Source organism: Dufourea novaeangliae, unplaced genomic scaffold, assembly GCF_001272555.1.
Source record: "Dufourea novaeangliae isolate 0120121106 unplaced genomic scaffold, ASM127255v1 scaffold109, whole genome shotgun sequence".
NCBI lineage: Eukaryota > Metazoa > Arthropoda > Insecta > Hymenoptera > Halictidae > Dufourea > Dufourea novaeangliae.
In genome coordinates, this window is record NW_015373997.1 from 685,379 (window position 1) to 708,364 (window position 22,986).

Below are 22,986 nucleotides of genomic sequence, written 5' to 3' on the forward strand. Positions count from 1 at the left end.
AACGAGCCACTATTGTATGGTAAATACGTATCACGAGATCAACTCGAGGGTCACTGAATCGGCGTTCGCCACGTACCGGTGCTTCTGGCTCTCGAACAGATCGACCAGATGCTTGATGAACTTCTCGTGGTACTCGTCGATCTGCTCTTTGGTCGGTTCTGGGATCTTTGGTAGCTCCATGGGACTGCCAACTGGAAATACGAACGAGGACATTGACAGAAATCTTGACAACTTTTCTGTTTAGAGGAAAAGAAATCTCTTTTCACCCTTATTCCCCGTAAGATCGCGTCACACGAAGCTTGATCTTATAGTCATGTGATGATTTTGCGATCGTTTTCATTGCATGGCGACACGCTTCAATCTGTGTTTGTTTATTTCTGTTAGAAGTAACAATAAGATGATACAAGATACCACAATCTTACGGGGGAATCACTGTACCATTAATTGCAGGGTACTAGTATCATTAGCGATACCTTTCTTCTTGAGATTAATTCTATTAATTATAAAATTAAATTTTAAGTATAAGCACGATATTTACCGACGACAGTGACGGGTTTCCGTTGAGCAATAAGCCCGAACGAGTATTGGAAGAATCCTCTGCCTATCAGTAGGATCGGTGCGATCCCGATTTTCTTGCGAATGTAATGCTGCGCTCTTTTCAGGAGCGTGCCCTCGGAACCATAGATTTGATCGTATATGTCCGTTTCTCCGAACGAGAAAACAGGTACCAGGGGTGTTCTAGAACAGCAAAATGACGAATTAATTAGTCTCTCTATCTTTCTTTTTCTCGACAGTCGTTACAGTGGCTAGAGAAATAAGAAATATGCGTTTGTAATCCTCTTTCGAGGAAGAAGTTAAGGCGGTGATAACTACTTAGCAAAGTGAACAGTTGTTTTTTTTTTCTTTCACATTCCGCGAAGAATAAACGTTCCATGGTTATCGAGATGACATGACGGTTTGCAAAAGAATCGTTGCGGGATCACGACACGCCTGATTGAAAATATGTAACTTGGTAAACATTGATAATTCTAACCCATGCTTCAGCGCGATCTTTACGAAGCCTTTTCTTCTTTTTACCAGGATACGATATGTGCCTGGCTTACATTCCAATGATTCTGACGCTCCACCGACGATCAGAACTGTTCCTCTTCCAGTGAATGGTTCTTGGGGCTTCGCAGACAGCAAATAGTTCAGACTTTCCGGGTTGCTGCTGACGGTGCCTGCGTTTCGACACGAACGTGATAGATATTTAGGTCGTTTATATGAATTATTTGGGCAAGCAACCATGAAGTTTAAATTTTACATTGTAGAATTTACTATGATTCTATTGTATAGGATCTAATTTGCAGTATCTAAGATTGAAATTCCTAGACTTCAAAATTTTACTTGGTGGAATCTAAAATTATACTTTGTAGAATCTTCTTTGATTCTATTTCGATTCTATTTTGTATAATCTAAAGATTTTAGATATTTAGATTCTACTTTGCAGAATCTAAGATTGTACCTTGTAGACTTTAAAATTCTACTTTGTGGAACCGACATTGATTCTACTTAGAATCTACTTCGTAGAGTCTACTGTGATTCTATTTAGATTCTATTTAGTAGAATCGACTTTTATTCTACTTAGATTCGACCTTGTATAACCTACTTTGATTCTATTTAGATTCAACTTTGTAGAATCTTCTACTTCAAATAAATTAATTGCACGAGTAACTTCGAGGGAAACTGGATCTGTGACTTATAACTAATACATACCGCTCAGGTAAGCGTATTCACGGAACAGAGGAATTTTGAAATGTTGATCGAGAATAACAACGCGGATGTCCAATCCCGGAAATAGTTCCCTGCATCCGAGTACATCCGAGCCGAACGCTCCGAAAACTCCAGTCGACAGGATCCCATGAGGGAAACTGCAGAACAAATATTTCTTCGAAGGATCCAGATCAGTGGTTTTCACTAACTTCAATGGGAAATAGTTGCAAAAGTAATGTGACCAACCGCAATTCCTGAGCCATGTGATCCAGCGAGCGCTGAAACATAAACAAATCCCGATTTTTAGTGTCGGTTCTCAGGTGCTTATTTAAAATAGAATCAATCATTACAGAGATATATAATTTATCGGAAAATTTCGTTGACATTTAGGTGAAAACTAAAGTCACAGGAACCCTTGAGAAAGTGCATTAAAATGTCAAGGACGATGGCAATGGAATATCGATCGAGAGATTTTAATCCTTCTACGAGGTTCCATATTTTTGACTCTATATTTGTAACTCTTACATGACACGATCTATACAGTTGAAGATTATGTCATTTCTGTTATGATCAGATGGAAATCTTTTCAATAACGATGACAATCGAGCGTTATCTTTAAAATTTTTATATGAAACTTAAGAACGTAAAGAAAAACAATAATATTTAACCCCTAAAATGATGCACAAATAAAAAATAATACGCGTCACTTTTAAACGATTTTTCTCTTTCAATTTTCCTTCACTTATTTCTACTTCAGCTTATAATACACTTCACACAAATTTCTGTGCACTGACAAAGAAAAGTTCAAAGCAAGCGGAACCTTCTAGAGTAACGTTACACGGTAAATTCATGCTTCAAGTACTTCGAAACATCCTGCATTTAAGTGGAACTCACTTTCGACCGCCTTTGTTGCACGTGTCCCAGTCATAGTACATCCATACGAAATAGAGCAGAAGGAAATAGCGCAGTGTCTCGGTGTAGAGGAGCAGGTAAACGGTGATAATGTAGCCCAAGAAATCGCCGAAACCCAATAAGATGATCCATATAGCCGCGGATAGGGTTTCCAGCCTTCGCTTCAGGGGCACGTTCAGTGGAGCGAACTTCACGCCGAGGATCTTCATGGTTGTTCCCGGTCGACTTTACTTTTTCACTCAAGATATCATCAGATTAATCCACCTCGAACACCTGTTGACAGTTTACGACTCTTGTAACACATTAGGTATGTCGACGAAAAGAGGATCCGACACGAGATAAACTTTAGATGACTATATACAGGAAGATTGAAATTCTGAACACCCTTCTCCTACTTAAATATCATTATTCTGTTAATTATTTTTTTTTTTTAAAGTGCATAAAATCTGCAAGTTTGTAATTATTTTTAATAATCTAAAGGTTGTTTACGTGGCACGATATAACAGATTCGAGAAAGGTAAATGTACAGTGGACTGATGATAATACACCTTCGATATCTTATCTGTCTTACTTATATCGTAGAAAGTTTACCCGACCGGATGGATGTTATCGTAATTGTGCATGTTTTTGCTGCCCTTTATATGTTCTTATAGATTAATTCGACGTATGGAAACGGTCGGGTACATACGGTAATGATGAATTAGAATGGAGGAAATGATTAATTTATAAGAGTAGTAATTAAATATGAATATATTTTCTATCAGCTCGGAGAAACAATACATATTGTATAAAATTTTAATAAAGTTTCGGTTCGACTGTGCCTCGCGCCGTTCTCTTTATTACGAATATTTGCAATTTAATTTTATCTGTTTCCATCTATAGACGGTCCAATGAATATTAAACAGATTTTACTGCTTTATGAAGATTCGTCTCAACGAAAAACGTTCGAAGAAGATAAATATTATTCGGAGTACACCACGGAATACCTGTTTTTCATATGCACTTAATGCGTTATTGTCACAAAAACTAAATTATCAATTCGTTCGTGAATTACTGCAGTCAACACACCGTCATCATAATAAGGAAATTTGTATTCGACATTCTGGTTTTACATGCATTCCTGTAGAACATTACGTCATGTATTATTAAAATGACAGAAAACCTATTCTAAAAGAAGGAATATTTTTCCGATTAAAATACATTTCTCTGTTAACTCAGATTTCCAGGGAATAACTCGCGAAAATTGAAATTCTCACGAATATTCGCAGTTCGATGCTCGCGAATAAAACAATGGACGCGAAATGTGTATCGTGCCTTCAGCTGGAATCGTTCGAGTTGGTCGTCGACCTTCTGTCCCCATTATTACCTGCCTCTGATCCGAATTTCATGCCTAAAATTGACAGAGAGAGAAACAGAGAGACAGAACGCTCTCGAACGTCATTTCCCGCCAATGTGGACTCGATTAGGTTTACTGAATGTACATGGCGGATGTTACCTCGTCCGCGACGTTGTGCCCTTAGAACATTGCAAACGTAATTATTTATAGAAGCAGAGCCTCAGAAAAGAAATAGCCGAACGTGTACCGGTTCGAATAACTCTCTGTCGCTTGTTAATAGCGCTCCTCTCTAACGTAATTATTTCCTTGGTTCCCTCTGTTAGATCCCCCTGTCACCCAGATAATTGACACGGTTAATATCGATTATCCTGTTCCTTTATAATTCTTCACAGTCTTTGAAGCTTCACGAGCACCGAGCCGTAGAAAGCAAAAATTTACGTCTAAGAACGTGGAGAACTTTATAACGGTGAATATGAAATTCGTACTAAATGAATAAGGGAATGTTGCTTACATTTATAATTACAAGATTTCTTTTAAGGAGTGGGAAGACCTAAATGGAAGAATCAGGAATTGCTATTTGTCTTGAGTGAGTTAGAGCATGAGGATTTATAAAGTATTAAGAGTTTGTCAGCATATGGCTTGAATCAAAGAACAGAAATGACACACTTCCGTGAAACGCGAGGGACAGTCAATTTATACGAAATGGAATGTTCCCTCTTTCTCGATACAAGTGATTGGAAATGAAATTTTCATGAAAAGCTTAAGAGAAACTTTCAATTCGTGTAAATTATAATTCGTTTAAAATCAGAGTATGAAGGAAATTTATGAAACTTGTATTACGACTCAGGTGATTTAAAATACCTCCGTCACAATGCTGAGAAGTCTGGAAAATAAGAAAGGAAATAATAGTGGATGGAACATGTGATCTGATGCGTTTACGAGCCACTCAGAAACCAAACTGCTTAATTGCAACAGGACTCAAAATAGACGGAATCGTTAATATTTCAGACATTGCTGTTTTAAATTTATCAGAACTTAGTATATAATAAATTATTTACAATGCATGGTTCAATACCATTTTTAAAGACGACCACGGCAACAAGATGTTTCGAATTCAAGCTATAACCAGGTTAATTAAAGAAATAGTGGACTACCTATGGATACGCCTACTATAATAAAAATGTTAAACTGAAAGATAAGAAATACATTTTGATTGTGACACGATTCACGTAAGTCCAGATATATTTACAAAAATACCCGAAGGTCGGAATGCAATAAGTCGCTCGCGAAACTTGCGATCGGAGTCAGAAGGATCAAAAATATTCCTCCCGCGAAACGGGCGAAATATCAAACTGAAAATAAAAGGAAAGTCATTGGAAACTCACGGACCGAGCCCACGCGTATAGCCCTACTTCCTCATTGCGGATCAGCTTGCCGTCCCGGTTGCGTGTGATCAAAACAGACCAATTAATAATTTCACCGTGACATCCGCGGGAGTAACAACGGTAACAGAGAATCCCACGCGTGGATCCGAGACCAGCGGCCTCGAAGAAGGCTCGTCCACAATTAGCGATGGGATCAAGTGTACTGCAAGTAGGTTCGAATCTAAAACTGTAAACACAGTTTCGAACGGCTCACGAGCACTTGGAGAATAGAGAACAACACATCCAAATAGACTCGAATTTAGACGAAATAGATTGGAACTTTTTATGGGAAATCTAAACGGGACTTCTTAGCATTGGGTTGTTCGGAAAGTTCATAGTATTTTCAAGGACAGAGTTATAATCTATATTTTTTCATTCATATTACATTCTTATCTAGTACCATTCATTTTTAGAATTAATTTCCATATTTCAATTAATTGAACAGGTTATGAACCCTTTCGTGCAATGTACGAGTATATGGACGTTTGGAGGATAAACGAAAAGTTTACATGTACAATGAAGCGTACAGGTATACCCGAGTTACGAAGGCTTGTAGTAATTGTACGGAGGATTTAATAAAATTTAACAAAAATTCTATGGGACTGTATGAAGAAATACAAAAATAGAGAGAGAAAAAAAAGAATAATTTACAGAAGTATTTTTAACAACATATAGAAAGTTATGATTGTATAGAAAGAAATGCGTAGTTATCGAAAAAATAACAAATAACGGAATAGAAAACAGAAACAGAGAAAGAACTAATGAAGTATTTTTAACAACATATAGAAAGTTATGATTGTATAGAAAGAAATGCCTAGTTATCGAGAAAATAACAAATAACGGAATAGAAAACAGAAACAGAGAAAGAACTATATAAGAATATAAAATTAACAATATACACAACTTCTATTGTTTTGCTAAAAACAACTCTTGCACTTGATTCTACGTAGACTTTGTTCTTTGATATAGAATACTCTAACAAAAGGAATAATCATCTGAGAGGGCAAAGTCTTATTTATTGGTTGGATGCTCTGAAGTTTTCCAGTCGAAGTAATGGTATTTTCTGTCAAGTTCCATAGAATGTAACGAAAATGGACTTCGTGTCTGTTCGTAAGTTTTGTCGGTATTTGTCACAGAAAACAGAAGAAAAAGCGACGTGTAACTTGTGCAGTATATAGATGCAATTAACACTTCGGATATAGTACCTGTTCATCTGATAAAGCGATTTTGTTCTTTGTCCAAGAAAAAGGTAACTTTAAAATATGAGAAAAAGCACTCTTCATAAGTAAAGAAAATACATGTTTCTGAAGTAAGTTCTATACCAATTTTCACATGCGGAACAAGAGGAAAGATTAAGAAAATAAGAAGAAAAATTGAACAAAATAACAGTCAAGAAGGAGAAAATAGAAGAACACAGAAAGACGAAGCAGAAAATTGTAACATTAAAACAAGAAAGAATTTAAACATGGAAAATTCTTATGTTTAAATAATAAAAAACTACAATTTTATCTTATTTGTTTGTGAATGTATGTTTCTAAAGTTTGTAGATATATTTCATTTATAGAATAAAAATATTTTAAAAACTCAATTTTTCATTCTGTCTTCCTATAAAAACACAAATTTATTTGAACTTAATTTAGATTTTAAAAAAGTCTAATTTTTATTTCTTGTTATTATTAATTATTTGCAGTTGCTGCAAATTATATTTAAAAACAAATTTTAATTTGAATTTCACGTTAGTTGAAGTTTAGTTTTCAGTGATCGAATACTAGTGCTTTGACTCTATATAATCGGAGTACACTAAATCCTCAATGAGTGTTGGAAGGCTCCCCGGCACTGAACATTAAATATTTCATAAACTAATGGCCATGAGCAGCTGAAAAAATATCATTGGCTTCAGAATTCCAGGCTCTATCACGCAATCAAACATCATTTAAAAACTCTCCTTGTCCGTGCCTAGACTTCCTAGGAGCCTTCAAACACATATCGAGAATTCACTGTACATACTTTGTAGCTATAGAAAATGAAACATCACCTCTTATAAATACCAATCGAATTCCACCCAAGTGAAACTTTATAATTATGACTTGGATTCGTCAGTAAACATATCGAATTTGATCACATCGCTAGCCACAACAACAACACACTCGCACACTAACACGTCCAAGGCTTGGTCCCACAATTCCACTCTGATCCAGTCAGCCCGCGACTCTCCGAAAAATCGCCTCGAAGGAATCATCGCGCGACCACGCGGTTCGAGGAGATGACCCGAACGAATCAGCCATTTCTTGGGGGAACCACACCAAAATAGTTTCGAGTGACATCCTCGTGTTTCTGTAACAGTCAGCTTACCTGTTAAACGCCTGTCCATTCGCGAGACGAATCACAAAACCCGTTCCTCTCGAGTTCCTCCGGTTTTAGCGAAGGTTTTCGAATCCTTCCACAGACGAAAACAGTACTCGAACTTTTGTCTGTTCGGGTGTTCAAAGGCGACAAACGACGGTGATCATCGCGGCGAAAACCGGACGTGGGTTTCTATATGGTTCATGAAATGTTCTCCGCTCGGCGTCACGCTTCTTACTGGCTCGGTGCCGCGCGGATGAAACAGGAAAGAGTCCGCGCGTGAATGTACACTAACCGCAGAAAGTTTCTCGGAACCGTTTTGCGGAGCCGTTTCTTGTCGAACGTTTTCAGGTCGGGATGAACCGATCCAAGTAAACGCAGGTAAATAATCGATACTTTCGTTTCGATGTATATCGGTATTCAGAAAGAGTACTTGTATCGAGTGGGGCGAGTAATCAATATGGAAGGTAATAATTGTGAGGTTGATTGTTGTCCAGTTATATTAGTTTGTTCATAAATGTTCGTTAATAAAATATGACTCTGTTAATGAATGTTTATTAATAAAATATGTCTTCGTTAAAATCGGAGACTGGCAAATTCATTGTTTAGATTTCGAATAACGAATAAAAGTACTCATTTTTAATCGTTTAAACGTGGGTATTATAATTTTTATATCAAAATAATACTTCTTCCTGAACGAGTCGACATTTGGCAAACAATTATGTAATCTCATTAACTGTTGAATAATCGAATTGTGAATGTTCATGGGCACTGACTTTATTGGATTTAAAGGAAAGTTTCTGTTTGTATTTATTCTACTAGATTCGGACTTTATGCGTTACTTGTACTAGATTTTGGTAACCAATGTTCTGTTATTTTTACTACGGTTTGTATTCTTTACCAGAGAAGATAGGAGGTCTGTGCTACTTTGATAATATTTATGGCGGTTATTTGGTATTCCGCATAAACAATTCCGTTTCGCTGACCATTGATACTCCAGTCTTTTCAAGGAGCCAGGAATCGTTAAACCTAACGTCGGTTCGTACGACAGATGTTATCCCGTTGACAGAGTCGCGTGAATCTTGTAACATGCAGTTTAAACCAGTGATAATAATCAGTGAAAAATGAACACAATATGGTAAACCGAAGGATACAATGTACGACGATAAATATTCTGTCTGAAGAATATATTCAAGCCGAGTCACACGAATTACCTCCAATTTTCGTTTTTAAATAGATTCCTTTCCTGTACAAGTTGTAATTAAATATCCTGCATATTAACCAACGACCTCCGTTTCCGTCTCATTCGTTGGTCCAAAACAAGTAGAAGTTGTTCAGAACTCGATGCAATATTCAACAAACATTTATCAATGTTCAATTATACTAAACCCAGAGATCTATCACCAACCTCCAAACTTTCTGTTCGCGCTGTACTCCATCTCACGACTATACAGAGTTTATCACGTGAGTTTCTGTCGCACAAGGGGTACACCTCCTCCTTCGTGCTACCCACCGAGCGAATCTCTGGCGCCCGGTCGTTACAGATCCGACGGTGTGTGGCATCGGTGTCGATACGTGAGAAGGATCACAGGTAAACTACATTCCCCTCGGGCTGCACGAAATCACTGAAGCCGATTGTACCTGGCTGAATCAACGACGCGAAGGGGCAAAATCACGGGAACCGATGGTCAGACCCTCGCTCGGAGAAATCACGTTCTGCGATACCGGCGCAAGGTCTTTGATCGATAAGGCGAATGTATGCGATCGATTCAAGTTGCAGGGGATATCAGGGACAAACGTGACAATTTGTCTTTTTGAGTTTGTAACTTTTAAATTCTGTAGAATTTTTTAAAAATTCTATGAGAAACCTTGATTATTAGACAACATAATCGAACCTTGAAACTTAGTTACTTGTATCCCTATTTCTAGGGGCGATTTTAACACCAAAAAGAAAACAAACTAAAAGGAAAGATGTATTTATATGATATTTTTATGTTGTCTATCGATTGACATAAACGTAACATACACTTTTAAAATTTTAAAAAATGCAAACAAGTACGTAGTATTAACATTCAGTTTTTCCCAAAAGTCATGAATAGATTTTTCATATTTTATTGACAACTTGTGAACCGATTTTTTCACTTCTTTTGTTATCACACTGTAATTGATGGCGGTTAAGTATAACAAATATTCTTACAAAACTTTTCCCTTCGTCTGAAAACACCCTTTATGTCGATGTATATTAAACGGAAGGTAGGCCAGCTTGACCCTCTGTAATTATATTTTTCTGCTTTTTAATATATCGAAACGATGATACGTAGCATAGTTTAACCGATTTTGGGGCATTTCTGAGATACATTTTTTGGTTTCCAACCTCTTTCGCAGCTAATTTATATAATTCTGCAGAAGCCAGTCCACGGTCCGTCTTGATTTTACGAATAGTTTTGGCATTCTCTAAGGAACATTAATCCCTTAACTGTTTAAAACAATATACCCGAAAAACATTTGTTCCTACTAGCGGTATTTCTGATAAACACGTTACTATATGTAAACCTAACTTATTATCATGAAAAAAATTATATCCACCTGAAAATACATTAACTATTTTATATAAGACAAAAACTTTCAGATGATTTTACGGAATTGGAACCAAAAGATCGATAATTGAAAGCAATAATGTAAACTTACTTGTGGTATATTATTCCAATTGGGTAGTTGTATTAAGAAAACCGCTCACTGCTGCGAGTTGTCGACAACTGAGGTGTCAGGTCTGTGGAGGGCAGAAGAAATTTGTGTACAAAGGTGGGAGGCGAGTACCTGGCGACTGAACTTAGACCATTGGAATAAATCTCTTTGATTTCTGGAGGTCGTATTCGGCCTGGTCAACATGACTTCCGTTTTCTTCCCTTTTCAGAACACATACGCATTCGTTATTCGAACATTGTTAAACGTGGTAGATAGACGTTTACGAGGGGCGTGGAAAAAACTGAAATACCTGGCGACTGAAGTTGAACCATTGGAATAAATCTCTGTGATTTCTGGAGGTGATATTCGGTCTGGTCAGATGGGATTTCTGTTTTTTCTCTTCCGAGAACGCATGTTACAGATACTAAAATCAAAAGGAAATGGTTTTACTGTATTAAGAGTAGTATTATATTCAAAGTAAAATAAAAATTGTATTGAAATGTATTAAGCTTGATACTGTGTTGAATAAAACTCTATTGGATGTGCAGTAAATGTATGAAATCTGCAGTCGAGTAATAATTGTTACTCAGTTTATATACTTCTTATCCTTATTGTTATTTGGGTATGGTTTAATGACCAAGGTTGGTTCGTGAATCAACATGATAGGCGTGGGAATTTGAAAATAATGTTGGATATCGGTCAGTTACGAATATCGAAACTGAAAGTGGAAATAAGTTGATTTTCTTTTTTTTTTTATTAACGGTTACCGAACTCCGGAAGACGATCTTTTTTTTCTCTTGTTTCGAGCGACCGTAACATTCCCACTTCTCGATATCTTATCGACAATGTTGTATTTCCAAAATGAGAACGTATGAGTTCCGCTTGCGTTTGCATAATTTCGATTATCTTGATATGACGTTTAAAAGCATTAATATAATTTATTACTTTATTATATCTTCACCGTGGTACAATTCAATGGGAAAGTAAATCGACCTTTAATATGTCGACTAATGTACAAAGTCTGTTTTTTATCGCGAGAACCATGATTACTGAAAATGAATACCACAGAATAAAAGTTTGTAACAAACGACTTCGTTATTCTTTTAATTTTAGCTTCCTATTTCGTCAGTCATTCACCGACTGTGTAAATATCTTCGCCGATAAGATAACTCTTGGACACATTTTTTTTTCTACGAATCTGTGTCGTCCCGCGGGTTCAGCCTCTTTGCGTGAAACTTTCCAGTTAATACAGTGAAAATTTTTCCATCGTTCATCAGTGATGATTCAGTGATAACTCTGTTAAACTACCAAGCAAGTCCAAATGACTTGTCATAAACTCTTACAACGACAGTTAAAATGTTATGACAATACATTTTCTCAGATCTTTTGCACCTTTTATTACGATATGAAAGTGAAGAAATTAGTCAATTTCTAAATTTCTAAATGTTCAAAAGTTTTTCACGTTTATCCACCGATCGAAGCAAATATGCGTTTATCGTCAGTAGTTCTAGTGTTAAGCTCGCTAACAAGACCTACAGTGGATAAATTATTGACGCATGCCTACTATAGGTATTGAAATAATTTTATACATTCTTAGATTATGTTATAAAAATTTCTATTACTTCAGCCCCACGTACGATTATTGCTATACTTTAGTATAGAATATGGTTTCCGAAAGAGATTCAATTCAATTAGCTTTTACGAATAGAATATTTGTCCGCTGTTGTCTTAATGTTATAATTCCCTCCTGTATTTTCCGTATTTACTATATCTTGCATATTGTATACGTCATCTTATTTCTTTGTTCATTATGAAAGTCAAGGTTCGAAGAATAGTTCTACAGTTTGCTTTGCGCTTTATGTAAACGTATGAAAATAGAAGAGCTCAGTCGCAAAGAAAATTTATTTTTAAAGTAAATCCTATATAATATACATTAAAATATAAATAAAGGAGCACACGTTAAATAAAGCTACTAGATTTATAATGAAAAATACTCTTTCTTTTTTCATGGGGCTTGTCTGAAATATTTTCGTGATCGACTGTACGTGTATACTATACTCACTATTACGTGTTCTTCTAAATTGCGTAATGACGACTTAATAATCACGTTGATGGTGATTAATAGTTAATAATTCAAGAGGTATCGGGAATATGTCGTGTTGTTGAAACAATACGTTTATTGCTCGATCTATATAAAAAATGAACAGAATAGAACAGATGAAAGGGGCGAGATGTGTGCACCCGTCAGAGGCCGTGCATCGGCACCGAGAGAAAAATATATGTTCGATTAGTTTATAGAATCTATACCATCGCGACAACAATTACAATAATTAACCGGTATATCGTTATACATACGTGTACACACACACATAATGCACGTGTAATTTCCGAAACTTCCGGTCTCGTCCGCAATCGTATCAACATCTCCACGCTTACAGAAATGTTATCCGCAAAATAAAATAAGTAATCTTCAATTCTCTTGTTTCTTTCCAACACTTCTTGAAAGGTGAATAGTATGTATAAATATGTAAGCTTACAAAAAAAAATGTTATTCACGATTAAAACAAGTAATTCAACTCTCTTCTTTCTTCCCAACGATTCTCGAACGACGAATAAATATAAATCTGCACGATTGTTGTATAAATATCGTATTCAATCGAGTAACTATAATTCCCGCCATTTCATGACACTTCGTTTCTTCCTCAACTATAATCATTCTTCTCATTGATATTTCATTGATTTCAAAACATTTATTAGTTGGCATCGAATCGGTAATATATTCTTTGTATAAAATTCATTTCCAATAACGTTCTTGAATCATTCATCCGTTAACATTCTCTTTGTTGCAGACGAAGATCGCTCCCTGCATTTTCAATTTTAATTAAACACTTCGTAACATCGCTGGGATACAAATGTAGGTGGATCTGCACTAAAAAAAAAAATTGTGCTGTTATCCTCGAATCGCCAACTAATTTTGTTCCAGCTACAGAATTATTTGAATCGGGAAAACTTCTCGTTACTTCAACAACATCTCGTAAAACATTTCTTCGCCGTGATATAATTCAAACAATTTCGTTATAAATCATTTGTTAGTCGATATAATATATAATATATATATTTTGGTATAATTCAACTCGATTTATTTCATGTATGTACACATAGAATGTTTCATATTAGGCGATAATAACGAGCAGAAAAAGTTGATTTCGTATGAAAAATCATTACTTCCGCCTTGTTTATCGTATAGAATCACCAGCTTCACGAGTTCGTATGCACCTTCATTTAACAAAGCGGAAGTTCAAATTGTGTGTCGGGGATTGTCCAGGGCCGTGTTACGACGAGGAAAATGTTCGGAAAGTAAACGTGTATTTCCTAAGGTAAAACGGCACCGAATCGAAACTACCGCCACACGGATTTACAAGCTCTTCGTGCTTCGGTATAAACGCTATTGTTTCGGTTCCCTATCAAGCAGGGGGAACTGAACAGCGCTTGATTTATATCTCGAAGCGATAGATTATTCTTCTAAGCGTGAAGCCTAACCATCGACCTTCCCGGTATTAAAGTCCCAGGCGTAGTCGACAAAGATCGATTTTCTCCGGATCATTCGGATTGCTCTTCGGATCGAAACGTCCATCGTGTCGAAAACTTGCTGTGCGATCTTTAATGCAGCTGAAGACGTCATCTTAAATCACAAAATGACTAGTTCCTGAACTGGTTTGACCTATCACTTTCCATTCGTTTGCAATTCTAAGTCAATTTGTGAACTTTCGGCACGAATACGAAAGTTTTCAACGCAGGAAGACTACTAATCGCGATGAAAATATGTCCGAGCGTTTTCTGCTAACCTTTGACACGTTCCTTCCTCTTGCGTCTGGCAGCCGAATCGCAAAGTTAAGGCCCCAAGAACCCGCCATCTTTATGACAATAGAGGCTATTTAGCGAGATCGATGATATATATATATGAATATCGATGATGATATATATATATATATATATATATATGAACGGGAATTCAACAGAGAAAGATAAAATGCATCAGACTCGCTTCCATAGATCCTTCCTTATGGCACAAAGCAGTCAAAGTCAATGACATTTCCCTGTTCGAACGCTCGACTACACTTCGGGGACTTTAAAAACCCGGCAGAATCTCAGGCGTCACTCTCGCCTAAGCACGCACTTACATATTGTCACAATCTTCTTTTAATTTTCTCCAACCACTCACGATTTCTCAACAACTTATATATCTTCCCGGCTAGATCACACGGGTCCTTTTGACATACTTACAACGACGCTTGGTCGTTCAAACCGCGCGAACTCTTGGGTAAGGTTCTACACCTTCGTGATCTGTATTCCGCGGCAACGTGATACACCTGATAACAATGGCGGTCACCCGAGCTGTTCTTTCCGAGAAATAGTTCTTCGAGAGCGTCTTTATTGCCCAAAGTATATATTCATGTGTAACAGTTGTAATATGGGCAAAAGATTAACACACGTTTGGTTCCGTTTCTGTGATAATTAGCACGCACGTTCGCGGTATATTAATAACGATTATATAAATAAAATGTGAAAATCCAGGGCGATGTTATATATACATATTTTTGTTTAATATACGCTCCACCAGACGCGTTTCTGACACTTTCAATTTATAGATTCTAATCTAAAAGTGTCCTATTTCTCGCAGGACCGCCGCCATATTGGAACTCAAATAGACTCACTTTTCCTTTCGTATTAACAAACTCTTTTTATAAGATGCTCGTTTATCTTCTTCTTTTTTTTGTAGATATGGATGACAATGATGACGAGAATGCTTGGACGACGCCTTACGCGACGTTTCCCTACTTACTATAAACGATTGTCAGGGACGGACAGTGAGGTCGTTAAACGTAAAACGTCAAGATTCACGCGAGAGACCGAGCTGGCCTGAACCATCGATCCATCGATCATCGCCGACACCACTCGTTTCTCGTGTATTATTGGTCGAATGAAATTCGTGGATAATATTCGGTGGCAAGATTCGATCGCTTGGCGCGTACCCGTGAGTCAAGAATCATATTGAACACGGATCGCTCGACGCACTGGATGTGTCCACCGAAAAAAATAGCTCGGTTACCCGAAACTCAGGAAAAAGAAACCAAATTCGTTCGGTCTTCGGGTTTTCCAACTGTTATTCGTTCATATTATCTCTTTTTTTTTTGTTCGTTAATAAAACGCATTACGCTATCATTACAATAAATATCTAACGTAGCATCACCAACGCAATAAAAACGTAATAAAAAAAGACGGTCGTTCGACGATCAAGCGCGTACTATTCAGAGGTAAAGTCACTGATAATCACAGTGGTCATACACACACGCATCTCCGACCGAGGGTGTCAATTAACCCATTCTCTTTTTCGTTCTAACCCTTTGGGGGTCCAGCGTGTTGTTTCCCGGGTTCTTTCGAAATCGCGATCGTGAATAAAATAATATATGTATATCCGTTTCATTTATAGCATACTTACATTGTTAATGTTTCAATACTTCATATATAGTTACATAATTGAATCGATACACAGGACCAGCGAAGGGTTAGAAACCGGCTCGATTGCTGGTTCGTCGTACAGCATGAACCGACTTTATCGATCGTCGGATGAAACAAGGGCTGGGTGCTCCACGGGTGGGGTCACGATGCGAGAGAAAAAAAATCATTGGAAATGGGCTAATCGACGCCAGTTAACACGTACGTATATATATATATATATATATCAACTTTCTTTCTCACCTTCGAACGCTAAAAATGCTTAACAACGAGTATAACGATTCTGTCTCCGCCGAGATATACATATGAATATGTATATACGTGACGTGAGAAAGCTCTTAAGTTTATTGCTTCTTCTAATCTAGAATTGAACCGCGAGTACGACCTCGGCACTCGGCCCCCTTTTATCCTATTTCGAAATTGATTGCTACTCTGTGTCGATGAAGAATCGATCGGGGGTCCGTGGTCTTCATTCACAATTTGTCTTAGATTAATGACTAACCTTTGTGATTTCGTCGATATCGAATGCTGTGAAGGGAGCAGTAAAACTAACTAATAAACCAGGTTAAGAGCACAAGGACAGATTCAACAGTTCGTCGATAGTAAAGTAAAATAAAGGTAGACCAGGTTTGGCTAGGTAGATGATTACCATTCCTCATGGTTACATGTAGATCATTTTTCATCCGTTCAAGTTCGTGCAGCAATCGATACAAAAATTGATAAAAATTTCGAAATATAATAACGATACTATGAACCAGACGGACCACTTCGAGGATCGATTCATCATCGACACCGGTAGCCACCTGTCCATCACTTTCTGGTCCAAGCTAGACGGCAAATAACCGAAGTCGTAGCGCCACGGAAGGAACCCAGCTCTCTCTTTCTCTACCGCTTCCGTTCAACCGAATAGTCCACACCCATCGACCATCTCTCTCTCTCTCTCTCTATCTCTCTCGCGTATCGAAAATACCAGCGCCGTCGGGCGCGACTCATTCGTTGACGTCGTTACCATAATAAAATACGATCTACGATAATCAAATAGAACTATACTCCAGGTTCGTCGTCGCTCGTTTCACCCGTCGGTTCGTATCACCACACGATCCTAAACGACGAACAGGCGTTAATTATGTACAAAGAACTGGGAGGGGCCTCGAAGCAACCCTAACATTATACGACGACAACACGACGAGAATACTGATTATTGGTGTTCCTGTTCATTCTTTTTTTTTTTTGTTTGGCAGCCGGGTACGTTCGCCTTTAGCGAATCACGATCCCTCCTCGATCGTTCTATCTCTCTTTTTATTTTCTACCAATTGTACCTTATCTTTGCCTGTGTAAGTGTGGATCCAGATATATCGATCTTACAGCACCATGTAATAGGACCAAATTTCTTCACGAAAAACCTTGTTTGTATGTGTGTGTTTTTCTTTTCTGTCTGCGAGACGTCGTCGTCTACGTAGCGAAAATGGATCGGGTGGGGCAGTGGTTTTTTTAACATATTTCAACGATCGGTTTCGTCTGCATAGTGGCGGCGATGAAGACGACGACGACGACGTCCCTTCTTTCTCTCCCTTAGTTGTTGGTCCGATCCGTCATGTCGCGAGGCACTTCGACATTGAGATGTTTCCGCGCTTCGGGGAATCGTGGCGGGAATCGCGTCCGAACCGCGGCAGCTAATTCCTCGATGTTTCCTCGATGATTCTTTTTTTTTTCTGGTAAGAAACATCGCCGAAACTGGGGGATTATCGGATGTGTTTCGCGTCGTTGCGACGCGCGTGAACGTATGGTGCGGTGAGAAGCTGCGTTACTGCACGATCAGTCGAGGAACACGCGCGAGTGTAATCGTGCTATCATCACGCTGGACAGCCGATCTGGCTTCGTTATGTCTAGTGCGTCGCTGGATGGGAACCGAGACCTGATCGAGAGTTACGTGGACGTTGACGGCGACGATGGGATCTGTTCTGGTTGATAATACCTCATCCCATTTATCTGCAATAGTTAAGAGATCGTTGGTTTTAATTAACGAAACCTGCTACAGATGGTGGATCGATTAACCGTGATTTTACTGGTTAGCGAGCTAACTATGCTTGGTAAGATTAACCCCTTGCCATACGAATTATTTTACGACTTCATTCTCAAGATTTTACTTTCTCGTTAATATTTTGCTAGATACGAAAGGAATTCTATTGTTATGACAAGTGTTAAATTTCTCACTGTTGAAGAGTTCGAGTGTAAACCGTGTTCTTGTGGAATTGTTTCACGCAAGCCAATTTTTTACTGAACTTCGTGTATACCAAATGAAAGTGCGGTTCAAGAACTTTGAAATGAGCTCAAGGTAAAGTATGTAAACTAAACAGAACTGAAGATATTGATGTTTGAATGTAAGCGGATTTCCAATTTTAAGCATTTTGTGCAATCTTTAATCGTTTTATTTTTTGATACATTAATTTTAAAAATCTAAAAAAAAATATTGCGTGTTTCCACGCCGCACAGAATACCTAAAAAGGACTTCAACAAAATCGGAGAGGTGATCAAAAATTTTCTGTCTAGATTGACGTGGAATGACCCATATGTTGTTGCCAAATTGCTGCCAATGTGCGTGCAAGGTGTTTGTAGGAAATCTTGCCTAAAACTTGTAGCCATAATTTTATAACAGGCATTGGAGAAAATTTGGCTTTGGAGGTTTGGCTGATTAGGAAGATTCTAAAGACATCTAGTATTTATAGAATTGTAACATTTACAAGGAAACATCACGAGTGCTGATTCGCAGATTTGAATGGAATTTTGTGTGTTTATAAAGTGATTCAAGACAAGAATAACGGTATGTTTAATTCATGCCTAATTGCCCTGTAAGGGTGCGAAAACCAACCTCAAAGTCGAATAGGCACTCCTACTTTTTGGGTGCAACAGAACCGCCCGCATTAGCGATCCCCTAATACTCTTTAGCGATGTAGGGATCTAGGAGAGGAGAAGGTTGGAACAAGCTGGCATTGAACCCGTCTGTTGAAATAATTGTTGTGAAATATATTTTAAACTACGGAATTCTCACCGTCATGTCATACTCCGTGATGTACGCTGGGATTTCCAGCTGATTCGGGGACATCACATCGTAGAGATACTCCACGCCGGGCAGATTGTGGACTTTCTGCTTGATTGCCGGCGCCATGAACGTTGTGAACCACCACGTCATCATCTATAACAGGTGAGAGGCAAATTGATCAGACATCGAACGGATTCATCAAGACACTCAATATACTTTTATTGTTCTCTAATTACTATCGATTCTCTTTGATTTTTCTGTGTCCAAGGTTTATTTGAAACAGGTTTTGGACAACATAAACTAGATGGAACTCGGAAGATAATAATTGCAGGGGGTCAAGGATGAATTAAAGGGAATCACAATTTCGAAAACATTTGCCAACTGAGAGAACCGGAAGGAAGGTCAGAGGGATTTGATAGGATCTCACGCGCGCTGAGTGAGCGCATAAACGTGGGAAATGCAACCGAGGCGTTTAGTTGAAATGCATCTGCGTCTTAACCGTTGCGTGTTATCGACAGTTGCATCGACACAGCGCATCGCACGACCAGGAAGTACGCGCGTTACAATTGGAAAAAATAAAATTTCAATCCGTTTCATTTCGTGACCAATCGACGGGGGACAGTTTTCTCGAACAATCAGTGGTCGTTACTCACCTTGGTCCAGAAAGTCGGATGTATGATGTAAAAGTGTTTCAGGTTCTTCTTATACCTGTAAGAAAATAATTCATATGCTGGTAAACATTGTTTAATAGTACCAACGAAACACGAATGGTATAAATTAAATTTTAATAGAATCCTTTATATAATAGATGCGTTCGTTCGAGATAAGACGTTACTTGTGTAGCGAACCAGTTTGGCTGAAATCGCGATCGCTGTTGCATCAGTTCTATCGGTATCTACGTATAAATCTACGCTCTGAAGGTCACAACGTTGCTATACGCATAACATAGATAAAATGACGTGTAGATCGTTGTCACCTGTCGCGGTTCCTTTCATTCTACGACGATGTAGATCACTGATAACGTTCGGGGAAAAGACAGACGTCGTCTCTGTCACGTGGGAATTTTCAATTTTCTTCAAAAACGAGTATTATCATCTATGCCTGATTCCTTATTCACGTGTTATATCATTCGGAATCAACTACTAAGACGATGAATAGATCATCCGATGCCTCGAAATAATATTATCTGACACGGTAATTCTACAATTTTTAAACGACACTCACTTGTAAGGAAGCACGTTGTAAACTTCCCGTAACCAGTGCAAGCTTGGATAGTTGTTGCTAGTCGTTAACGTATGGAAATAGGCGATAACGTAGTCCCCTTTGACAATCGGGTCCAGCAACTGTATAAGGTACAGCAATGCCTGAAACAGAAACAAAACGAAAAAACGTCGTCATTAATAAAACCGTATCGCGTAACGTCTGATTTAAATTGAACTCCAACGATAATTTAATTTCCATACAGTACTATCGCCTCGAGAGGTATACTTAAGAGGTAAACTTTATTCTACTGATTTGACCAGAAATGGGCTTAATCAACACTTATTTGATCATAAAGAGGATCCATTTTATGTGTCTGATCGAGAAAGTCCTATTCTACTTGTCTGTAACGCAAATTCCTATTCCACTTGCCTGACCACGTACGGTTCTGTTCTATTTGCCCAACCACAAACGGTCCCTACTCTACTTGTCTTGGGCATCGACGGTCTCCAAGGTGCCCGTCTGACGCAGAACGGACTTCACTGACCTAAACCAACTCCACGGACTGTCTCTATTCCCTTCACACAATTGGAAACGTTCCCAATGTCGCTTATTCGGTGCTGGCTGGTCCATCGAGTCTCTTTGATCAGTCAAGGATGGACCCTGCCTACGTTCACCAATATCCTGGACGGTTCCGACTCCGTTTGTACGATCAAGACACTCTCTATACCAACGAATTTCTAGTTTATGAGAATTCCACTCTATTTATCCCTCAGACTATTTTTTATACCACGCATGACATTTTACTTTTAATTGAAAGGTGAAAAACATGTACAGGTTCAAATATTTCGTGAAACCTTGAAAAATCATAATTTGTTAGGACATTTTAATTAACGAGGACAAATTCTGTTTATTGGGTGACCAATGTTAAATCTGGACGTGTACATTAAAGGGCTAAAAAGTGATGTAGCTCAAACTGATCGGGTGGGTGTATTAAAATTTATTACTGAAAACTTATAAAAAAAACCCTGTACCACTGATTCGGTTAGCAAAACTGATCCTAACAAGTCCTATCGAAATTCTGAGGTATAAAGGAAACTTTCCGAGGTTCTTTCATGAAAAAAATCGTCAAGCAGAAGGGCTAGCTTACGCCAGTGTCTACAACCGCCGGATTAAAATACCCCGTACGATCGTCTTGACGTCACGTTGCGAAACGACGAGAGACGCGAGAGTAGGGGATAGGAAATTTTCTGATGTATCTCCCCTCCCCCCCACTTCGTCGAATCGATATCGCCTTGCGGTCGAGTAAAAAGACTTTCCTTTCCCCCGACACGCTTTAACTTTGGCCTGTCTAGAGCCGCTCCTCTATCGTCCACCTCCACCCCTCTCCCGTACTGTCGCGCAAGAGGCCTCCGACCTGATTTTGTCGCGTGGAAATTCCTCGACCTCCGACCTCCAGGAAGGCGAGGGCCCGCAGAACTAATTCCGGTTCTAGGCGGCGCGATCGATTAAAACGGAGTGACGAGTGCGCGTTTGCCGGCATTAAACGTGCCGACTGAGAGAGCATTGCGCATTTGCTTGTGACGTTAGCCCTCTCGAAACAATGGAACCACGAGTATAGGGTAAAAAGACTCATTTACCACCTATCGAATTACTGTCATCCTAGACTGTTTTGTTTGAAATAAGAAATAAACGTTGCGAAGGTATACATAAAGAAACTTCTGTATGGAATTAAAGTGGTTTTAATTTCACCCTAGAAGAAAATAATTGGACCTTGCACCCCTGCCTTCCTAGAGTTACAAAATTTTTGTTTAATATTTAATGTTGCAGTATAATTTGAAACTATTAACAAAACGTATACAATTTCAATGATTTATGACTTTAAAAACAAAATAAACTGTGTCTGGCTACGTACAGCCTTTTTCACTGTGGCAGTAGATGTTTTAATATTTTCGTCCCCTCCCTCCTGACATATAATTTGGCTACTTCCATGCTTGTAGTCATAACCTTCTAACAGACATTGGACAAAATTTGGCTTTGCAGCTTGGGTGACTGGGCTAGTTTATTATACGTCTATCATGTGACTTTGTTACGATTTCTTTCTGAATGTTGTCAGTCTGCAAGTTCAACAAGCGGCTGGTACGCGGGTTCGTGATTTGGATTGGTTCAAAAGGGGACTAGGTTTGTGGAATGGTCGGATGATAAAACGATTTCGTTCGATTGTCGATCGAGGTCGAGCTTACTCGGCGATACGTCGTCAGCACGGACTCTATTTAAGTCCAGTTTGTATTGGTAGAAGAATGAAGGCTTGATTGAACGAAAAACTCGAGGTGAAGCTGGAAAGAAAGAACGAACACGCTACTGGTGCGTTTGCACATACACACACACACATGTTTTACTCAGAACGGGATAGTGACTCATCCCTGATTTCGTTGTTTCGATTAAGAATTGTACCTACGTATTGCGAATGTTGCACGGTTGTTCGCACGGATTTAATATTTCACGGGACGTGACGTAACAATGCTAACCTCGGATGCACACGATGCAAACTGATTTTGTATGCAACGAATTCGAAGCTACTTTTGTATATTTACACGTCGGTGGAACTGAGTACTCCATTATATGGATGAAGACCTTCGAATAACGAATAGAACTTTTTTAATCGATTAAATATTGAAAATTCTATTTTTATAATAAGATAATGTTTCTTCTTGAACGACGAGACATCTGGTAAATAACTATTTGATTTCATTCACTGTTTAAAAATCAGGATGACA

General features: G+C 38.3%; 2 protein-coding genes across 2 annotated transcripts in view; both read right to left on the minus strand.

Moving 5' to 3' along the window:
- LOC107187990 (2-acylglycerol O-acyltransferase 2-A-like) lies at positions 1–7,933 on the minus strand. The gene is made up of 6 exons (XM_015576202.1): positions 7,777–7,933; positions 2,647–2,937; positions 1,756–2,030; positions 1,034–1,220; positions 539–738; positions 1–191 (listed from the first exon to the last, which is right to left on the minus strand). The coding sequence occupies exons 2-6, from the start codon at positions 2,871–2,873 to the stop codon at positions 31–33; spliced, it is 1,050 nt and encodes a 349-aa protein (XP_015431688.1). The 5' UTR covers positions 2,874–2,937; positions 7,777–7,933; the 3' UTR covers positions 1–30.
- Positions 7,934–17,027: 9,094 nt separating this feature from the next.
- The window catches only part of LOC107188067 (protein GDAP2 homolog), a 51,588-nt gene continuing 45,629 nt past the window's right edge, over positions 17,028–22,986 (minus strand). Inside the window, exons 9-12 of the mRNA XM_015576308.1 lie at positions 20,234–20,373; positions 19,663–19,717; positions 19,019–19,162; positions 17,028–17,958 (exon numbers count right to left, since the gene is read on the minus strand). Of these exons, the coding sequence (XP_015431794.1) occupies positions 17,896–17,958; positions 19,019–19,162; positions 19,663–19,717; positions 20,234–20,373 (402 nt within the window). The 3' untranslated portion in view covers positions 17,028–17,895. The remainder of the gene's footprint in view (positions 17,959–19,018; positions 19,163–19,662; positions 19,718–20,233; positions 20,374–22,986) is intronic.

Bases quoted from the DNA above. Each gene is read 5' to 3' on its own strand.
- LOC107187990 (XM_015576202.1), bottom strand. From the start codon at position 2,873: ATGAAGATCCTCGGCGTGAAGTTCGCTCCACTGAACGTGCCCCTGAAG. The intron at 2,031-2,646 runs GTGAGTTCCACT...TTTATGTTTCAG, and splicing joins TGCAACAAAGGCGGTCGAAA to CGCTCGCTGGATCACATGGC. The intron at 1,221-1,755 runs GTATGTATTAGT...GTCGAAACGCAG, and splicing joins TGAATACGCTTACCTGAGCG to GCACCGTCAGCAGCAACCCG.